The sequence below is a fragment of the Palaemon carinicauda genome, chromosome 28 (genome assembly GCF_036898095.1).
Source record: "Palaemon carinicauda isolate YSFRI2023 chromosome 28, ASM3689809v2, whole genome shotgun sequence".
NCBI classification, from domain to species: Eukaryota; Metazoa; Arthropoda; class Malacostraca; order Decapoda; family Palaemonidae; genus Palaemon; species Palaemon carinicauda.
Genome location: NC_090752.1, coordinates 58,756,987 through 58,772,099, shown reverse-complemented (window position 1 = coordinate 58,772,099; position 15,113 = coordinate 58,756,987). Strand labels below are relative to the sequence as shown.

At 42.6% G+C, this 15,113-nt stretch overlaps 1 protein-coding gene across 1 annotated transcript in view; it reads right to left on the bottom strand.

Annotated features, from left to right (window-relative positions):
* Positions 1-3,744: 3,744 nt before the first annotated feature.
* The window catches only part of LOC137621619 (mitochondrial E3 ubiquitin protein ligase 1-like), a 110,857-nt gene continuing 99,488 nt past the window's right edge, over positions 3,745-15,113 (bottom strand). Inside the window, exon 7 of the mRNA XM_068352062.1 lies at positions 3,745-5,897. Within this exon, the coding sequence (XP_068208163.1) occupies positions 5,624-5,897 (274 nt within the window). The 3' untranslated portion in view covers positions 3,745-5,623. The remainder of the gene's footprint in view (positions 5,898-15,113) is intronic.

Below are 15,113 nucleotides of genomic sequence, written 5' to 3'. Positions count from 1 at the left end.
AACAAATAGTAGTAAGGTAACTTGAAGTTACTTTTTACTTTGGGGAACTTAGTTTTTTATAAGGAAAGACTAATCTCTTTACTTAAAATGTATTCTGTTGATATTTTGATGGAGTATTATAAGCCACACTAAGAAGAGGCTTAAATATCCCCACTTTTCCCTTATCAATTGTCTTGCTTAACCTGAAGGTCCCAAGGCTAAACCACCCCTAAGGGAGTGACTTTTTACTTGATTATAGGACATTAGCTAGGAAGATCTACCCCATAGTTAACTGTTTTACTTGGTTCTAGATTGGAGTTCAAAGTTCATAACTAGATATAAAACGGATTTTGATGTAGGAAAAATTTATTTATGGGTGAGATAGCCATGACGTCCTGATGGAAGTTCCCTCAGGCTGCTTCCTACCGTATGATATTTCTGCAAGTGATATTACAAGAGAATTACCGTCAGGTATCACAGGTTTCTAACCCCGGAACGACTATCCTAAGATATTGCATATAATCAGGGACGTATCTGTAGATAACCATAGATATCTGCACCCCTAACAGAGTCTCTTTTTAACTAGATTATAAGCAATCCTTCTCAGCCCATTTCAGAATAATGATCTCTTATTACAGATGGAGTTTCAAAATTTATAGTGGATTGGGATCTTATGATAAGATTACGTGAAAATTAGTTCCATAGTATAAGTTGTCAAGATTATAAACCAGGATGCACATCCGTGATCCAGGCCAAGTGGGAAATTTTAATCTTTGCCTGTCCTAATTGCATAGTGAAATGTATAATATTAACCTATGTTGTTCTTCGTTATTAAACATCATTACAAAAGTTGCATAGTCAATCCAATATTAGGAATGTGGAGAGCTACCGTAAAATGTTTGGATTAGGATGACCAAATAGCCTACGGTACAGTATTATGTATCATATTTTCTTTGATAAAATTACGAGCCACGATTATGTTACAACACTGAAGTGTCATATAAGTCACATTAAACCTAAATATTGTTATGAAAGATTTTAAAAATCCAATACGCCTACATACCAGGTACTGAAGCCAGTTGTTCACTAAAGGTAGGAACCTACAGTGTGTGAGATAATCTGGATTGCAACAATTGCATTGGCAGCCTACACATAATTGGTATGAGTGCACTGTACTGTGAAGACAATCCAGATTTATCATTGAGTGGACATGTGGTCTCCAATGAATACCTGGCCAAACAGATTATTATTAGGTCTGTTCACTTTCAGACCATTTCTTCCACATTATATAAAAAGCTTGCTAACATTATACCAAAAAAAGTAAGATTGTATAAGAAACTTTGATATAACATACTGTATAAATTTAGATATTTGGTTAGTCTGCATTTCATGGTCTCTCAGCCTTCAGCCCAAGATCATCTTCGTCAATGATGGTCTGCTTTTCGGCAGTGTAAAATCCGGACGTCAGACGTCGGATGCCGTCCGGGAGAATAGAAAATCGCTTGTATCACCGGGAAAGACGCGAAAATACACCTCTTTTTTGAGACTGGTAATGTTCACTGATACTTTCTGTTATTTTCTGAATAAATGTTCAAAAAATATTGGTTTATTTTCATGTTATTGAGAATAATCTCAATCGGACGTCAACATTACACTATTTAACTGCCCGCTATTTTACCCTGTTAGGATAAAAGTTGGAAGTCGCCAATCAGCAGTCACAGATAAGAATTTACCCGGCTGTAAAGTAACATAAGGAGAAAGGGCCTACCACTCCCTTTACCCTGCATTTAGTTGCCAATAGGTTTAGTATGATCCACTAATCAATTAAAATGTTGCCAACTTTAGCCAGACACAGAATACTACATGTAAGAAATGAAGCCTATTTCACTTGAAATGTACTGAAATTTTATCAATCAATTTGTTTTTATTCGTCTTATAATAGCCTGTGCCTGTTGCCCAGTCAGAGCCACGGGAAGGCAGTTGACAGTCTAACTAACTAATCCACCACCCTACACCATATTATTTCCCATAACCATAAATATAAGCAAATATACTCAATTGAAAGAAATAATAAAACAATTAAGAAAAGGTAAATATTAAAATTGATGTAAAGGTAAATGTAAAAAGTTTTATCACAGACACAAAAAATTTCAAGAAATTTACAATAATGATATCCTAATTGCACTTGTCTCGACCAAACAAACAACATGTTAGAATAGTTTATTTTAAAAGTTACATGAGAATACAAGTAGAAATACAACAAAAGCAGTTTTACATATAAGCATGTAAGTGTGAGACGATGCACACACAAACCATCCAGGCCCTTCTTTTGTTTTTTTAATGTGCTGTTAATATATCACTTAGTACATAGTGTAATGTTGACGTCCGATTGAGATTATTCTCAATAAAATGAAAATAAATCAATATTTTTCGAACATTTATTCAGGAAATAACAGAAAGTATCAGTGAAAATTACCAGTGTCAAAAAAGTGGTGTATTATGGCGCCTTTACCGGTTATACAAGCGGTTTTCTATTCTCCCGGACGGCATCCGACGTCCGACGTCCGGATTTTACAGTGCCCAGCTTTTCCCTTCGTAGAGTTAGGCATTAAGTAAATTCCCTCAATTCTCATTGCCCAAATACCTACCTGGTCTAAGTCATTGTCTGTCTCCTTTTCCCATTATTCTGTTGCCTTTACCACAGGGCTTTGTCCTGCTTTTTTCATATTTACTCCCATTGCAACCAACTGTTCCTCGTCCATTGTCATCACATTTCCAAGCCCTCTCAGACTTTGAACCCAGTCTTTTTTTTTTTCTTTTTTAATTGGGAAAGGGAGGAATGAGTTCCATTTCATTTTGTAGTGATGGATGGATGTACAATAGGTCTTTATAGGAAGTTATGTGTACTCATAACTTAGGTTTAAGTTGTAGTCTGTTTAAGCTACAGCATAACACGCCCTCGGTTTAAATTTTCAAGACACAAAAGAGAATTATTTACCTAAAGCCTGTCAATCTAGGTAAAATTTATTCTATTTTATTATTAATCACTTATTCTGACATAATAGATGGATTGAATCTCTCATTAAAGCACATTTGACACTTTATGTGTACAGTACAGGAAATTGAGGTACAGTACTGTACATTTGGTATCCTTTGGGTCATCATGACTAGGCCTATTTTTTATCAACTGTTCTTGACACCAATTCTAGAATTATTATTATTGATATAGGAAAGGCTAGGATGATACATATTACTTCAATTCCCTGATTTTTACCAAAACTAAATCATTCCGATATAACAAATTTTGGACAGGTCTTCAGGGCAGAAACTTCAATAAACTCGCGTATTTCCAAATTTGCAAACCCCTACAATAATGACACTTCTAAGAAGTATGTTTGTTACTTTTTATTTCTTAGCATATAACTGATCAGTATTTTATTTCATAACTTATTGAGAAACTTGAATGTGTTATGACAGTCTGAAATGTCCAAAGTGAAATTCGTTGTACAGTAATGACTTTTTCCCTGTTTGCTTTAAATAATTATAAAATACGTTTTCTAAAAACCCATGACTTTTTTTAAAAGATATTTCGTTGGATTTATGAAATTTGGTATATAAGGGCCAGCACTGGGACTGGGATTCCATTCAGCAACCAAGGTGTAATTATGCTTAAAAATGCACGCATTACTTAGTAAAAGTTTTTGCCCTTAAGCAATGCAATACAGGCGCTACGGGGTGATACTCCTTTTTCTATTAATCGCACAATAATGTTGATAAATGTTTAATACTTAGCTAGTCTAGTTAGTTACATCATCCACAGTACAATATCATTTATGTATATTACAGCATCATCAAAACACTTCAAGTTACAGAGTCCATGGTAGTTGATATTCATTAATGTGGTCCTGTATCGTTGGAGTTTATAGTGCCCTTGTAAAATTAGAGCCCAATTTAAAGTTTTCAACATTATCCTATAACTTGTGATTTTTATGCATAATTAATTCTTCCGTTAAGTAAATTATGTTACTGTACATGCACTAAGATATATAGTTTGCTCTTCTTTATAATTACAGTATGTGTGCTATCTGTTACAGGGTGTCCATTTATAATTCAAGATTGAAGTATAAATGTGGCAATAACTTTTAGATTTATTTTCTCTGAACAACCCTGTATAAGAGGAAACTGTTTAAGGGGACAGAGTGATTAGCAGGCAAAAACCTCAATTTGATGCTATCAGATATATAAAAGTCTTACGTTGTAAATCAAAACAGGTCAAAGCATATCGCTTGTAGAGATTTAATGAAACTGGCTAAAAAAAACAAAGGAAAAGCAATACTAGTTTGAAGCCATAAAAATCAAGTTTTTAAGTACTTTACGTGCTTCTTCAGTAGGAACAGCCTGATGCAACATTGTCTTACTTGGATCAAGGTTTTAAAGTCACTGAGAATCAGTGACTGGGTGTACTTTTGGTGTAGAGATCTGGTATAAGCTAGAAAAATGTGCCACAATGGTCAATTTGTTTGGTATTTTTTGTTGTTGAAAGGTTGCGATGATGATTTGGGAAAGGTAGTTGTGGAAAATTTTCCATAAATAAAAAAGAATATATGAATTTTTTTTATGAAATATCCTTACTCACATTGTTATATTTCAGCTATAAGAAATGAAACATTTTGTATATTATTAATTTTTGTCCTTTTATTGGCAAGGTCCCCACAGAGTGTAAATTAAAACAAATTAAATGGAAAGATGCATGAAAAAAAAAACATGATTTGTTTAGATTATCCAGATTTAAACTGAACCTAAAGACATGCAAAATGCAGAAAGGACCAACTGCTACAAAAAGTTACAAAACAATGAAGAAAAATGTGACCTGAGCCAATTTTTATTTCAAATGGAGGCATGTGTGCTAGAGAGAGAAGAGGTCCCTTGTTTACAATATACTGTACCTACTCTCTCTCTCTCTCTATCTCAAGTATATCATCCAATATCAAATACAGAAAGAAACACATCTCATTTAAACAAATAAACATGTGATCAAAATCTTGAAAGTATAATTTTTTCTACTTCTATGTGTACATGTTAGACTGTATTTTTTCCCTATCGTTACGAATTACAGCTCAACTATAAGGTTTACAAATAAAGCTCGTGAATACTGTACAAGAAACTGAATCAAAAAATTTTGCTTAGGCTGATGGCCAAGTCTCTGGAACTTCTTTAAGACAATACGTGAGAAGTAGGCAGACACCGTTCCCTGACAGATCAGCTGAATGTGTCTATTTTTTGGTAATAAGCTATATTGCATTCTTGTTAACATTCATAAATTATCAAGGTTACAAATAATAATATTACATGATTTCTTGCAGAAGAAAGACATGCAAGTAAATAATCAAATAAAGTCACAACTTATACAAGAATACATTATTGTTTAAGGTACAACAATCCTTAAAATACTGTACAGAAATAATTAGGTAAACTGTGCTTAACTTTATTCTGTCAGACAAATATATTCATATATCTACGAAAGGTTCAATTAAACAAAATATATATTGTAAATAAATATACTAATATCAAAATATTCACACGATATATAATCTAAATACTGTACAACATTCTTTACATAGCTATACTGTACTGTATGTCAGTACTAGGAAAAAAACACAGGCTGGATTGTGTCTATTTCTGTTCGACAAACAGGACAAACTCTGGGCGATAGCTTCAATGCACACTCGCTACACACGCAAACATGTTTACATGGCATGAGGATCACATCCCTTAGATCACAGCAAATAACACACATGAGACTTTCAGGCAAGTCGTTATTTTGGGCTTCTCTCTGTAACCTAGCTTCTTCGAGAATTCTCTCCTCTGCTCGTCTTTTTGCATCCTTACGCCACTGTCTGTACCAACGTATTAACATCCTGGTGAAGAAAATGTAATTTATCTCTTTATCTCATTTTATCCATATGCATGCATAGCTTGTATTTCAAGTGGACTGAAAACAGTATATTGATCTTGGATAATTCACTCTTGAACTCATACTGCATAAATGACATATTCGTAGATAATTTGTATTTTTCCTAACTATACAAACCTTAGCTATTTAATAGGGGTATTACTTTCGGCGTAGCTGAAATGACGAGCCATTAATTCTTAACGAGGGTTAACTACTCGCACCGCTAGTTAGCAGGGGGGGGTAGGGAGGGTAGTTTGCTACCGCTCCCCCTCACACACCTGTGATTGAGCTCACTTTTCTTGGAGGTAGGACTTCAAGCTGTGTGTGAAGGTATGTAGAAGTGTGACTGTCCTGGTAAAGTTATTCCGAGTTCTTTAGATGGAAAAACTGTGCACTAGGACTTTCCCAATACCACCTCGTCAGGGTATGGGACGCAACAGTATTAATCTTAATACTAGGTACACAAGGAAGCATGGTTTACCTGCAGTGGTTCGAGGTCAGCTATGCAGAGAACCAAGGATGCTGCTTTCCCCAAGAGAGGGGAGAATGAAGAAAAGAATAAGGGCCTGTCAAACCTTTTCATTCATGCTGACTAAAACCGGGTAACAATGCCCTCAACCTTCTGCTACTTGTCCAATAAGGAGCTTGAGGTTTTAAACCAGCTGTTTTGCAGCCACCACAGGACCGATAGAAAACGTATCGAGTCTCCTGTGGGTCACGTCTTGCAGGTAGTGGGATGTGAATGTGTTCTGACGCTTCCATACCCCAGCCTTAAGAACCTGCGTCACTGAGTAGTTTCTTTTGAAGGCCAGGGACGTAGCTATGCCCCTGACATCATGAGCTCTGGGGCGATGTGACGGAGGAGGGTCTGGATTCAGTGCATGGTCAATGACCCCACGAATCCACACTGAGATGGTATTCTTGGTGACCCTCCTCTTGGTCCTTCCTGTACTGACGAATAGTGCAGGCACACGAGGACGGGCTGTGGCTGTTCTCTTAAGGTACAGCCTCAAACTCCTTACTGGGCATAGTAAGAGATGGTCTGGGCCATCTGTTACAGTACGGAGACTAGAAATCTGGAAGGAGTCGAATCGAGGATCTGCTACTCCCGGGTTCTGAGTCTTAGCAATAAACTCAGGGACGAAGCTGAACGTTACCTCTCCCCATCCCCTTGAATGGGTGATGTCGTATAAGAGACCATGAAGTTCACTGACTCGCTTGGCCGAAGCCAAAGCTAGCAGGAACACCGTCTTCCAAGTTAGGTGGCGATCTGTTGCCTGGCGCAATGGTTCATGGGGAGGTCTCTTAAGAGACCTGAGAACTTGAACCACGTTCCATGGGGGAGGTCTCACTTCTGACTGGGGGCAGGTAAGTTCATAACTCCGTATGAGTAAGGAAAGTTCTAGCGATGAAGAAATGTTCATTCCTTTCAGTCTGAAGGCGAGGCTTAAGGCTGAGCGATAGCATTTCACTGCCGAGACTGATAGGCGCATTTTTTCCCGCAAGGAACTCCACTATTGCTGGAATAGTGGCATCGAATGGAGAGATACCCCTTCCACGACACCAACCACAGAAGACTTTCCACTTTGCCTGCTGCTGATGATTTTCGCAGGTTTCCAGACATCCTAATCGCAACTTGTTGCGAAATCCTCTCTCAGAGAGGAGATACTGGATAGTATCCAGGAGGGAAGTTGTAGCGAAGCTACGGCTTTGTGGAAGATGTTGGCATATGATTGTTTGAGTAGATTTTGTCGTGGAGGGAGTTCTCTTGAGGGCTCTGTTAGGAGTTGCAGAAGGTCTGGAAACCATTTTGCATGATGCCATAGCGGAGCTATGAGGGTCATTGAAAGATTGACTGATGTTCTGGTCTTGTTGAGTCCCCTCCTCATCAGACAAAACGGGGGAAAGGTGTAAACGTCGATGTTGTCCCACCATTGTTGGAAAGCATCTTGCCAGAGAGCCTTGGGGTCTGGGACTGGGGCACAGTACAGCGGGAGCCTGAAGTTCAGGGCCATTGCGAAGAGGTCCACAGTCGGAGAACCCCACCAAGTCAGGACTTTGTTGGCTACTAGATGATCCAAAGACCACTTGGTACTCACTATCTGAGATGCTCTGCTCAGGTTGTCGACGAGCACATTCCTTTTGCCCAGAATGAAGCATGTCGATAGTAGTATCAAGTAGATTTCGGCCCCTCTCAGTACCTCTACTGCTAAATGGGATAGTTGCTGCGAAAAAGTACCTCCTTGCTTGTTGATGTAGGCCACTTCTGTGGTGTTGTCGCTCATCACCACCACTGAGTGGCTTGCTAGGAACCGTCGGAACTGTTGAAGGGCCAGCAAGACGGGCTTCATCTCTAGGAGATTTATGTGGAGGTACTTTTCTGACTCTGACCAGAGGCCTGAGGTCGTGTGGTGCAGCACGAGGGGCCCCCACCCTTTTTTTGAAGGGTCTGAGAACAGCATCAAATCCGGGGGGAGGACGAGAAAGTCCACTCCCTTTCATAGATTCTCGTCTGTCACCCACCACTGAAGGTCTGTCAGTTCCGCAGGTCTCATGGGGATCTGGATGTCTCGGGAAGTCATGTGCTTGATTCCACTGGGACTTGAGTCGCCACTGGAGGGATCTCATCCTGAGACAACCATTGGGAACTAGACGGGCCAGCAATGAAAGGTGACCTAAGAGACATAGCCATGATTGGGCTAGAACTTCTTCTCGTCTGAGAAATTTTCTCAGCTTTGTTATCCTGTTGTCTAAGAAGGCTTTGTGGAGATTGGTGTCTATAATTATGCCTAAGTACACCAGTCTCTGAGTAGGAAGCAGAGAGGACTTCTCGAGATTTACCATGATCCCCAGATCCGGGCAAAGTCTCAGAAGTTTGTCTCGGTGTAGAAGAAGGGTTGACACCGAGTCTGCTAGGATTAGCCAGTCATCCAGATAACAGAGGACACGGATGACAATCCTGTGTGCCCAAGATGACACTAAAGTAAACGCTCTGGTGAAGACTTGTGGTGCTTTGGAAAGACCGAAGCACAGCACCTTGAACTGGTACAGTCTGTTGTCTAGGCTGAATCTTAAGTACTTCCTTGAAGACGAATGGACTGGGATCTGGAAGTACGCGTCCTTTAGGTCCAGTGTACACATGAAGTCTTGCGGTCTTACTGCTAGTCTGACTGTGTCTGCCATCTCCATGCAGAACGGAGTTTGTTTGACAAACTTGTTCAGGGCTGAGAGGTCGATGACTGGTCTCCAGCCTCCAGACGCCTTCTTTACAAGAAAGAGTCGACTGAAGAAGCCTGGAGATCCGTCGAGGACCTCTTGAGACCGCACTTCTTCAACAGGGTCTGGACTTCTGCCCGAAGGGCTTGCCCCCTTGCCGATCCCATGGCAAGGGAGTTCAATGACACTGGATTCCTGGTCAGGGGAGGTAGAGGTATTATGAACGGGACGCGATATCCTAGACTGATCACGGAGATTGTCCAGGAATCGGCCCCAAATTGCTTCCACCTGTCTGCGCAACTTTGTAGGCATCCCCCCACTGGTGGAAATGCCAGGGGACTGCCTATCCTAGCATTTGCGGCCTCTGCTGCTCCCTCTAGGATTTTTCCCTACCCTCCCCTGGAGGACTTTTTGCCTTTCCTGTCTTTGACAAGAAAGGGCTTATACACCATTGTCTTCGCTGCTGTTTTTGTCATCGTTGTGGTCTTGGTTGGACGGGACTGCTGTGGTGCTGGAGGTTTATACGGCTTAGATGTTGAAGCCCTATGGAGGAGGGAGTCTTGATGAGTTCCACATCCTTAGGCTCAAACAGGTGGGACCCCTCTAGCGAGAAATGTCTGAGCCTGTTTATCTCGACCCTAGGGACCTTCTGGTGGAACCTCTAAGACACTGCATCCCGACGTTTCAAGATGGTGTTTGCCCACAAGTTCGAGACTTGGTGGGCAAGAAACTCGATCGTGCGAGTGCCTGAGAGTAAGAAGGTTTCCATAGCTTTCCCGGTACGTTCCTTGGAAAAATCCTTGGATCGTATCAGGATACCTAAGGTCCCTAACCAGATGTCCAGCCACGCAGTAGCTTGCATAGCATAGTTTGTGACCTTCTCCTGATTAAGGATCTCGGTTGCCGAGAACGAGACCTGCCGGTTGGAGAGTCTCTCAAGAGGGATTCCCCAGGTTAGCTCTTCCAGAGAGTGGTGAAAAGGAAGAGCTGAACTGGGTTCCTCCAGGATCTCAAAGTACCTCCTCTGCTGTACGCAAGGAGGTGGGAGGAGCTTGTTCGTGGTACTGGCACAGTTGGAGGAGGCAAACTCAGAGAGCTGTTGGGAGATCTTGTCCCTGGTACTCTTCACCATTGAGACCAGGGCAGGGCTGCACTGGTCTTTGAGGGTTTCTGAGTACCAAAGACGCGGTCTAGGACTGTGTCTTTGCCCTCTCGAGGGGGTATCTCTGGGTCGGAAAACCCATTGAGAACCCTCATTAGAGTCAGAACCTGCCAGAATGCATGCTCTGACTCTTGCTGGTCTCCTCCTGCTGTAGGACTTGCAGCGAAGTCTCTTTCTAACCCCAAAGGCTCTTCTTGGGGATAGTCGCGGACATTCCTCGAGTGGCTGGCTGTCTCCATTCTAGCCCTAGTGGAGGACTTCGGCAGAGTTTTGGAGTCTTTGGATTCCTTCTGGGGAAGGAGTAAGACTCCAACATCAATGACCTGTGTGGCATGTCCCTTCTGATCTCAGATTGCGGGGAACTCTCGGCGTGAAGAGAGACTTCCTCCATTGGTGCGATGGGGCAGTCTCTCTCTTCGCGTGGTTCCCTAGGTGACGGGAGATCTTCGTCCAACAGGGATGGAGAGTCTCTCTGAGAAACAGGAGAAACTTGCCTCGATGGTCTGCATGGAGTCAGCTTCGCCCTCGGGGAAGTGACCGCGTCAGAAATTCCTCTTTTCCTCTTCAAAAGGGTAGAGGAAGCCATGGTTCTGTGCCTTAGGTCTAGAGCTATAGGTCGTTCTGATGAGCGATCAGACAGGACAGGCTTGAAAGCCTGTGTTACGGCTCTGACTAAGGCACTGAACTAGGGCTGCTGGCTGATAGATGCACTGTCAAACAGATCCCCTGAAGGGAAAGAGACTGAAGGTTCCCTAGAAGGAGTTACTGACTGTGATAGGTGGGTCTGCCTTAGAAGGCAGTTTAGGGATCCTGAACCCCTCTGCATGAAAATGTTTCCCTTCTCCCACAGTGCGTGTTAGTATGCGCTTGAGGGGAGGGCGATGTAGGGCGCACATGTTGGCGCTTAGGCGAGCGTTGGCGCACAGGTGGGCGCTGGCGCATAGGAGATCGTTGGCGCGTAGACGCAGGGCACGTAGGTGCAGGAGATCGTGGGTGCGCAGGAGAGCGCAAGTGGGCTATGGTGTGCTCCCGCGTAGGCAACCCTGGGCGTGTGCGCGCAGGTGATCGTGGGCGCGTGGCGCACAGGAGAGCGCTGACGTGTAGGTGAATAATGGCGCGCAAGCGCGTGTTGGCGCGCAAGCGCATGAGGCTGCTGCCGTCTGTGAGGGCGAGCAGGTTGAGTGGCGCGCCGAAGCATTGTAGAGTGACAAGCTGCTGGTGAGCGCTGAAGGTTTGAGCACATAGGCGCATGGTGCGTAGGGGGAGTGTGATGGCGCGGAGCTGCCCACTTTGGAGGAGCTATACTAGGCTCTACAGGCGACAGGAATAGTGATGGAAGGTCGGCAGGTCTCTTGGATGGATGGTCGACGTATCCTTTGAAAGGACAACCATCCACTGAAGGAGATCGCGAACGATCTGCAGAGAGGTCCAGGACAAAGTCACAAGATTGGTTGCAGGTGCAGTGATGGATGAATGAAGGTCTGACGGAGGCTCCTCTGCGGAGGACTGCAGTGATGACAGTGAACCAAAGAGGCGCCTCTTCACCGCTGGTGAAGGGAGACCTCTAAGGCGAAGAGGAAGGCGAGCCTTCCGACGGAAGCGCCCTCTGGGGGCCGTTGGATCAGCAAGCTGACCGTCAGCAGTCCTCCGAAGAGGAGTCTCTGTAAGTGAACTCCCGCGAGGGCCAGAAACACTAGCAGGAGAGACTGACGATGAACTTAGTCTCCCCCTCGGAGGATGGTCAGGAACGGGGGAAACTAAGTCGGCAGCTACAGCTGTAGAGTTTGGAGTGGCAGAGGGGATGGATGACGCCGCATGAGACACCTCTGACACAACAATGTTGACAAGAGTCAGTGGATCTACCTCTGACGGCGACGATGATTGCTTAACAGAAGCACCCATGTGGATGAACTGCAAAAGGGCTTCCTTGGAGGGCGAACCCGTGAGCCCCAAGAAAGACCATATCTGAAACAGGGAAGTTAGTGACAAGGCCTCACCCGGGGAGAGAGGTGGGGCTGCTTCGCTAGGGGAAGCAACATCATCTCTCGAGACCCGGGGTTGGTCGATAATAACTTGGTCTATGCTACTACTCGACAGTCTCTCGTAAGAGACCAACCGAGTAGGAGCTTAAGAGGAGGGTTGGGTGACAGAAGAAGAGGCCTTGGGTTTTTCTCCCTTCAAAGCAACCTTTGAAGGAGAAATATCCCGCTTGGACTTCTTCCGCCGTCGCGAAAACCTCTCCCACTGGGAGGAAGACCACTCCCCACACTCACTACACTTGTTAACACTATCACACCGTTGACCTCTGCAGGAAGGACAAAGGGTATGAGGATCAGTCTCAACCGCCAACATATATGTTCCACAAGGGCGGTCCGAGAGTCCAGGACAGGTGCGCATGGTCGTAGAAGTCAACTTCACACACACTCTAAGAGAAAAAGAGAAAACAAAATGGCGTTACTGGCTGCCAAAAGTCGGCGAGGATGAAGAGCGGCAACGACCGTTCACCAACCGAGACGAAAGCAAAGTGAGCTCAATCACAGGTGTGTGAGCGGGAGCAGTAGCAAGCTACCCTCCCTAACCCCCGCTAACTAGCGGTGTAGGTATTTAACCCTCGTTAAAAATTAATGGCTCGTCATTTCAGCTACGCCGAAAGTAATACCCCTATTAAATAGCTAAGGTTTTAGTAATGTTTCCTTACTTCAAAAAACAATACAGCCATCATAACAGGTAAAAATGTCTTAAAATTTCTTTTGTGGTGCTAGAACTAATGTTCTAGATTATATGCTAAATAAAAGCACTATTTACTTTATGAAAACAATAAACATGCCAAAGAATAAAAAATAGACATTTCATTTCTGTGACAAACCCTCATGTAGATGGAACAAGGTCCTTGTCATTTTCTTTTTAAACCAGCAAAAGAAAGGAAAACACTTATCACTAAAAGTTCCAGTTATTTGGGGATCTTTAGTTGCAGTGAGCATTCAATATTGTACTACAGTATTCTCTCTGTGAGACTTTTCTAAACAAAAACAAAAGGATCTGTAATGAAAATAACAAACTTGATAAAGATGCAATTCTGCTTGCAGTTGTATCAAATTTCAAAACTAACAATCTTTTGAGTTATGAAATGTAAGATGAATAAATTTATGGTTTATTCAAAAATATAGAATTGCTATAAACATGATACCATTCTGTAAGAAGACAAAGAATTTTATTCTTATTGTATTTTAAATGATATATACCAATATGGCTGAATGAATAAGCTTTTATCAGAGATAAACTGTGTACCACTAAAATCACTGAAAATTTTAAATACTTGACTTTAACAACTTCCATTACATTTCTAACAAAAATATTGAAAAGTTGTTTACTGGCAGTTAACAAAATTAGAACAATTATCATCATATTTCCCGCAGAGGAGAAAAGTCTAAGAGAGAATTGAGTGACTAGAACTGTGGATGCAAGGGTTCGACAGCAGAAGGAACTAAAGTATATAAAGATTTTGAGGCTGTGTGTGTGGATTTTAAAACTGAGGAGCATTCAGAACCCTTACTGAATGAAACCCTATAATATTACAATGACTATGGGGTATTGGGTTAGGTTTGGCCAAGGTTTGATAAGAACCACAATTACCAAGCTACGGAAAGGAAGTAAGTGATGTCATAAGCTTATGAAGCTCATCACAATTGAAACATGGCTGAACTTAGGTGTTGTCTAAATGTGGAGAAGTGTCAATATTGTCGTCATTCCCGTTATTATAACTAGCCTATTCCTCTCCAGCCTCTCCCCTGAACTAACAGCAAGATTCCTTTTATGTTCCAAAATGCTAACTTGATCAGCAAGCATTGAAAATACTGTACAGTACTTTTCCATGAGAAGTACCGAGAGTGAAACACGCTCTTCACAATGATTATTTAAATCACAGTATTGCCCCCGACACAATACACAAAGGGAATGTGGAACATGAACTCCCAGAAATAATTCCTGTGCACATTTCAGGCACTAATTCCTAACTAAAGCAAGGTAAGACATGTTTCAGTGCAGTAAGTACACAATCTAAGGGAGGAAATAATCCAAGTGTGATCACAGCCAGTCGTCAAAAACTGAAAGCTATATTTTCCAATGCAACAACCTGGGCTGCCTACAACTTACTGGAAGAGGGCTCCATTCCTTTGTTAGGGACATGTACTGCTTAAAGTCAAAGTAAATGGGGAAATATGACAAATTCGGAGATAATTTGTATTTTTCCTAACCATACAAACCTTAGCTATTTACATGGGGTATTACTTTCGGCGTAGCTGAAATGACGAGCCATTAGATTTTTAACGAGGGTAGAGGGGTAGCTAGCTTCCCCTCCCCCCTCACACACCGGTGAACTGATTCACTTCGCTTAGAGGTAGGACTTGCCTTGGGGGACAGGGCTGGCGGGCAAATATGTGTAAATAGCTAAGGTTTGTATGGTTAGGAAAAATACAAATTATCTCCGAATTTGTCATTTGTTCCGTAACCGAAATACAAACCACGCTATTTACATGGGGTGACTTACCCCTTAGGAAGGGTGGAAAGCCCCAGCCTTACTGGCTTTGGCTTTGCCCGGGGACTCAGAATCCGAGTGAGCAGCACTCGAGAAAGAGAGTCCCTGCACCTCGCAAGTTCCTTGCTCCGCAAGGAACGTGCGGCCTACATAAGCTTGTGTGTGGCGGGATGAAGTGTGACTTGTCCTAGGATGTTGACCTGAAGTCCCTTAGATGGAATTCTAGGCTAGGACGTTCCCAATACCACCTCGTCAGGGTATGGGGGACA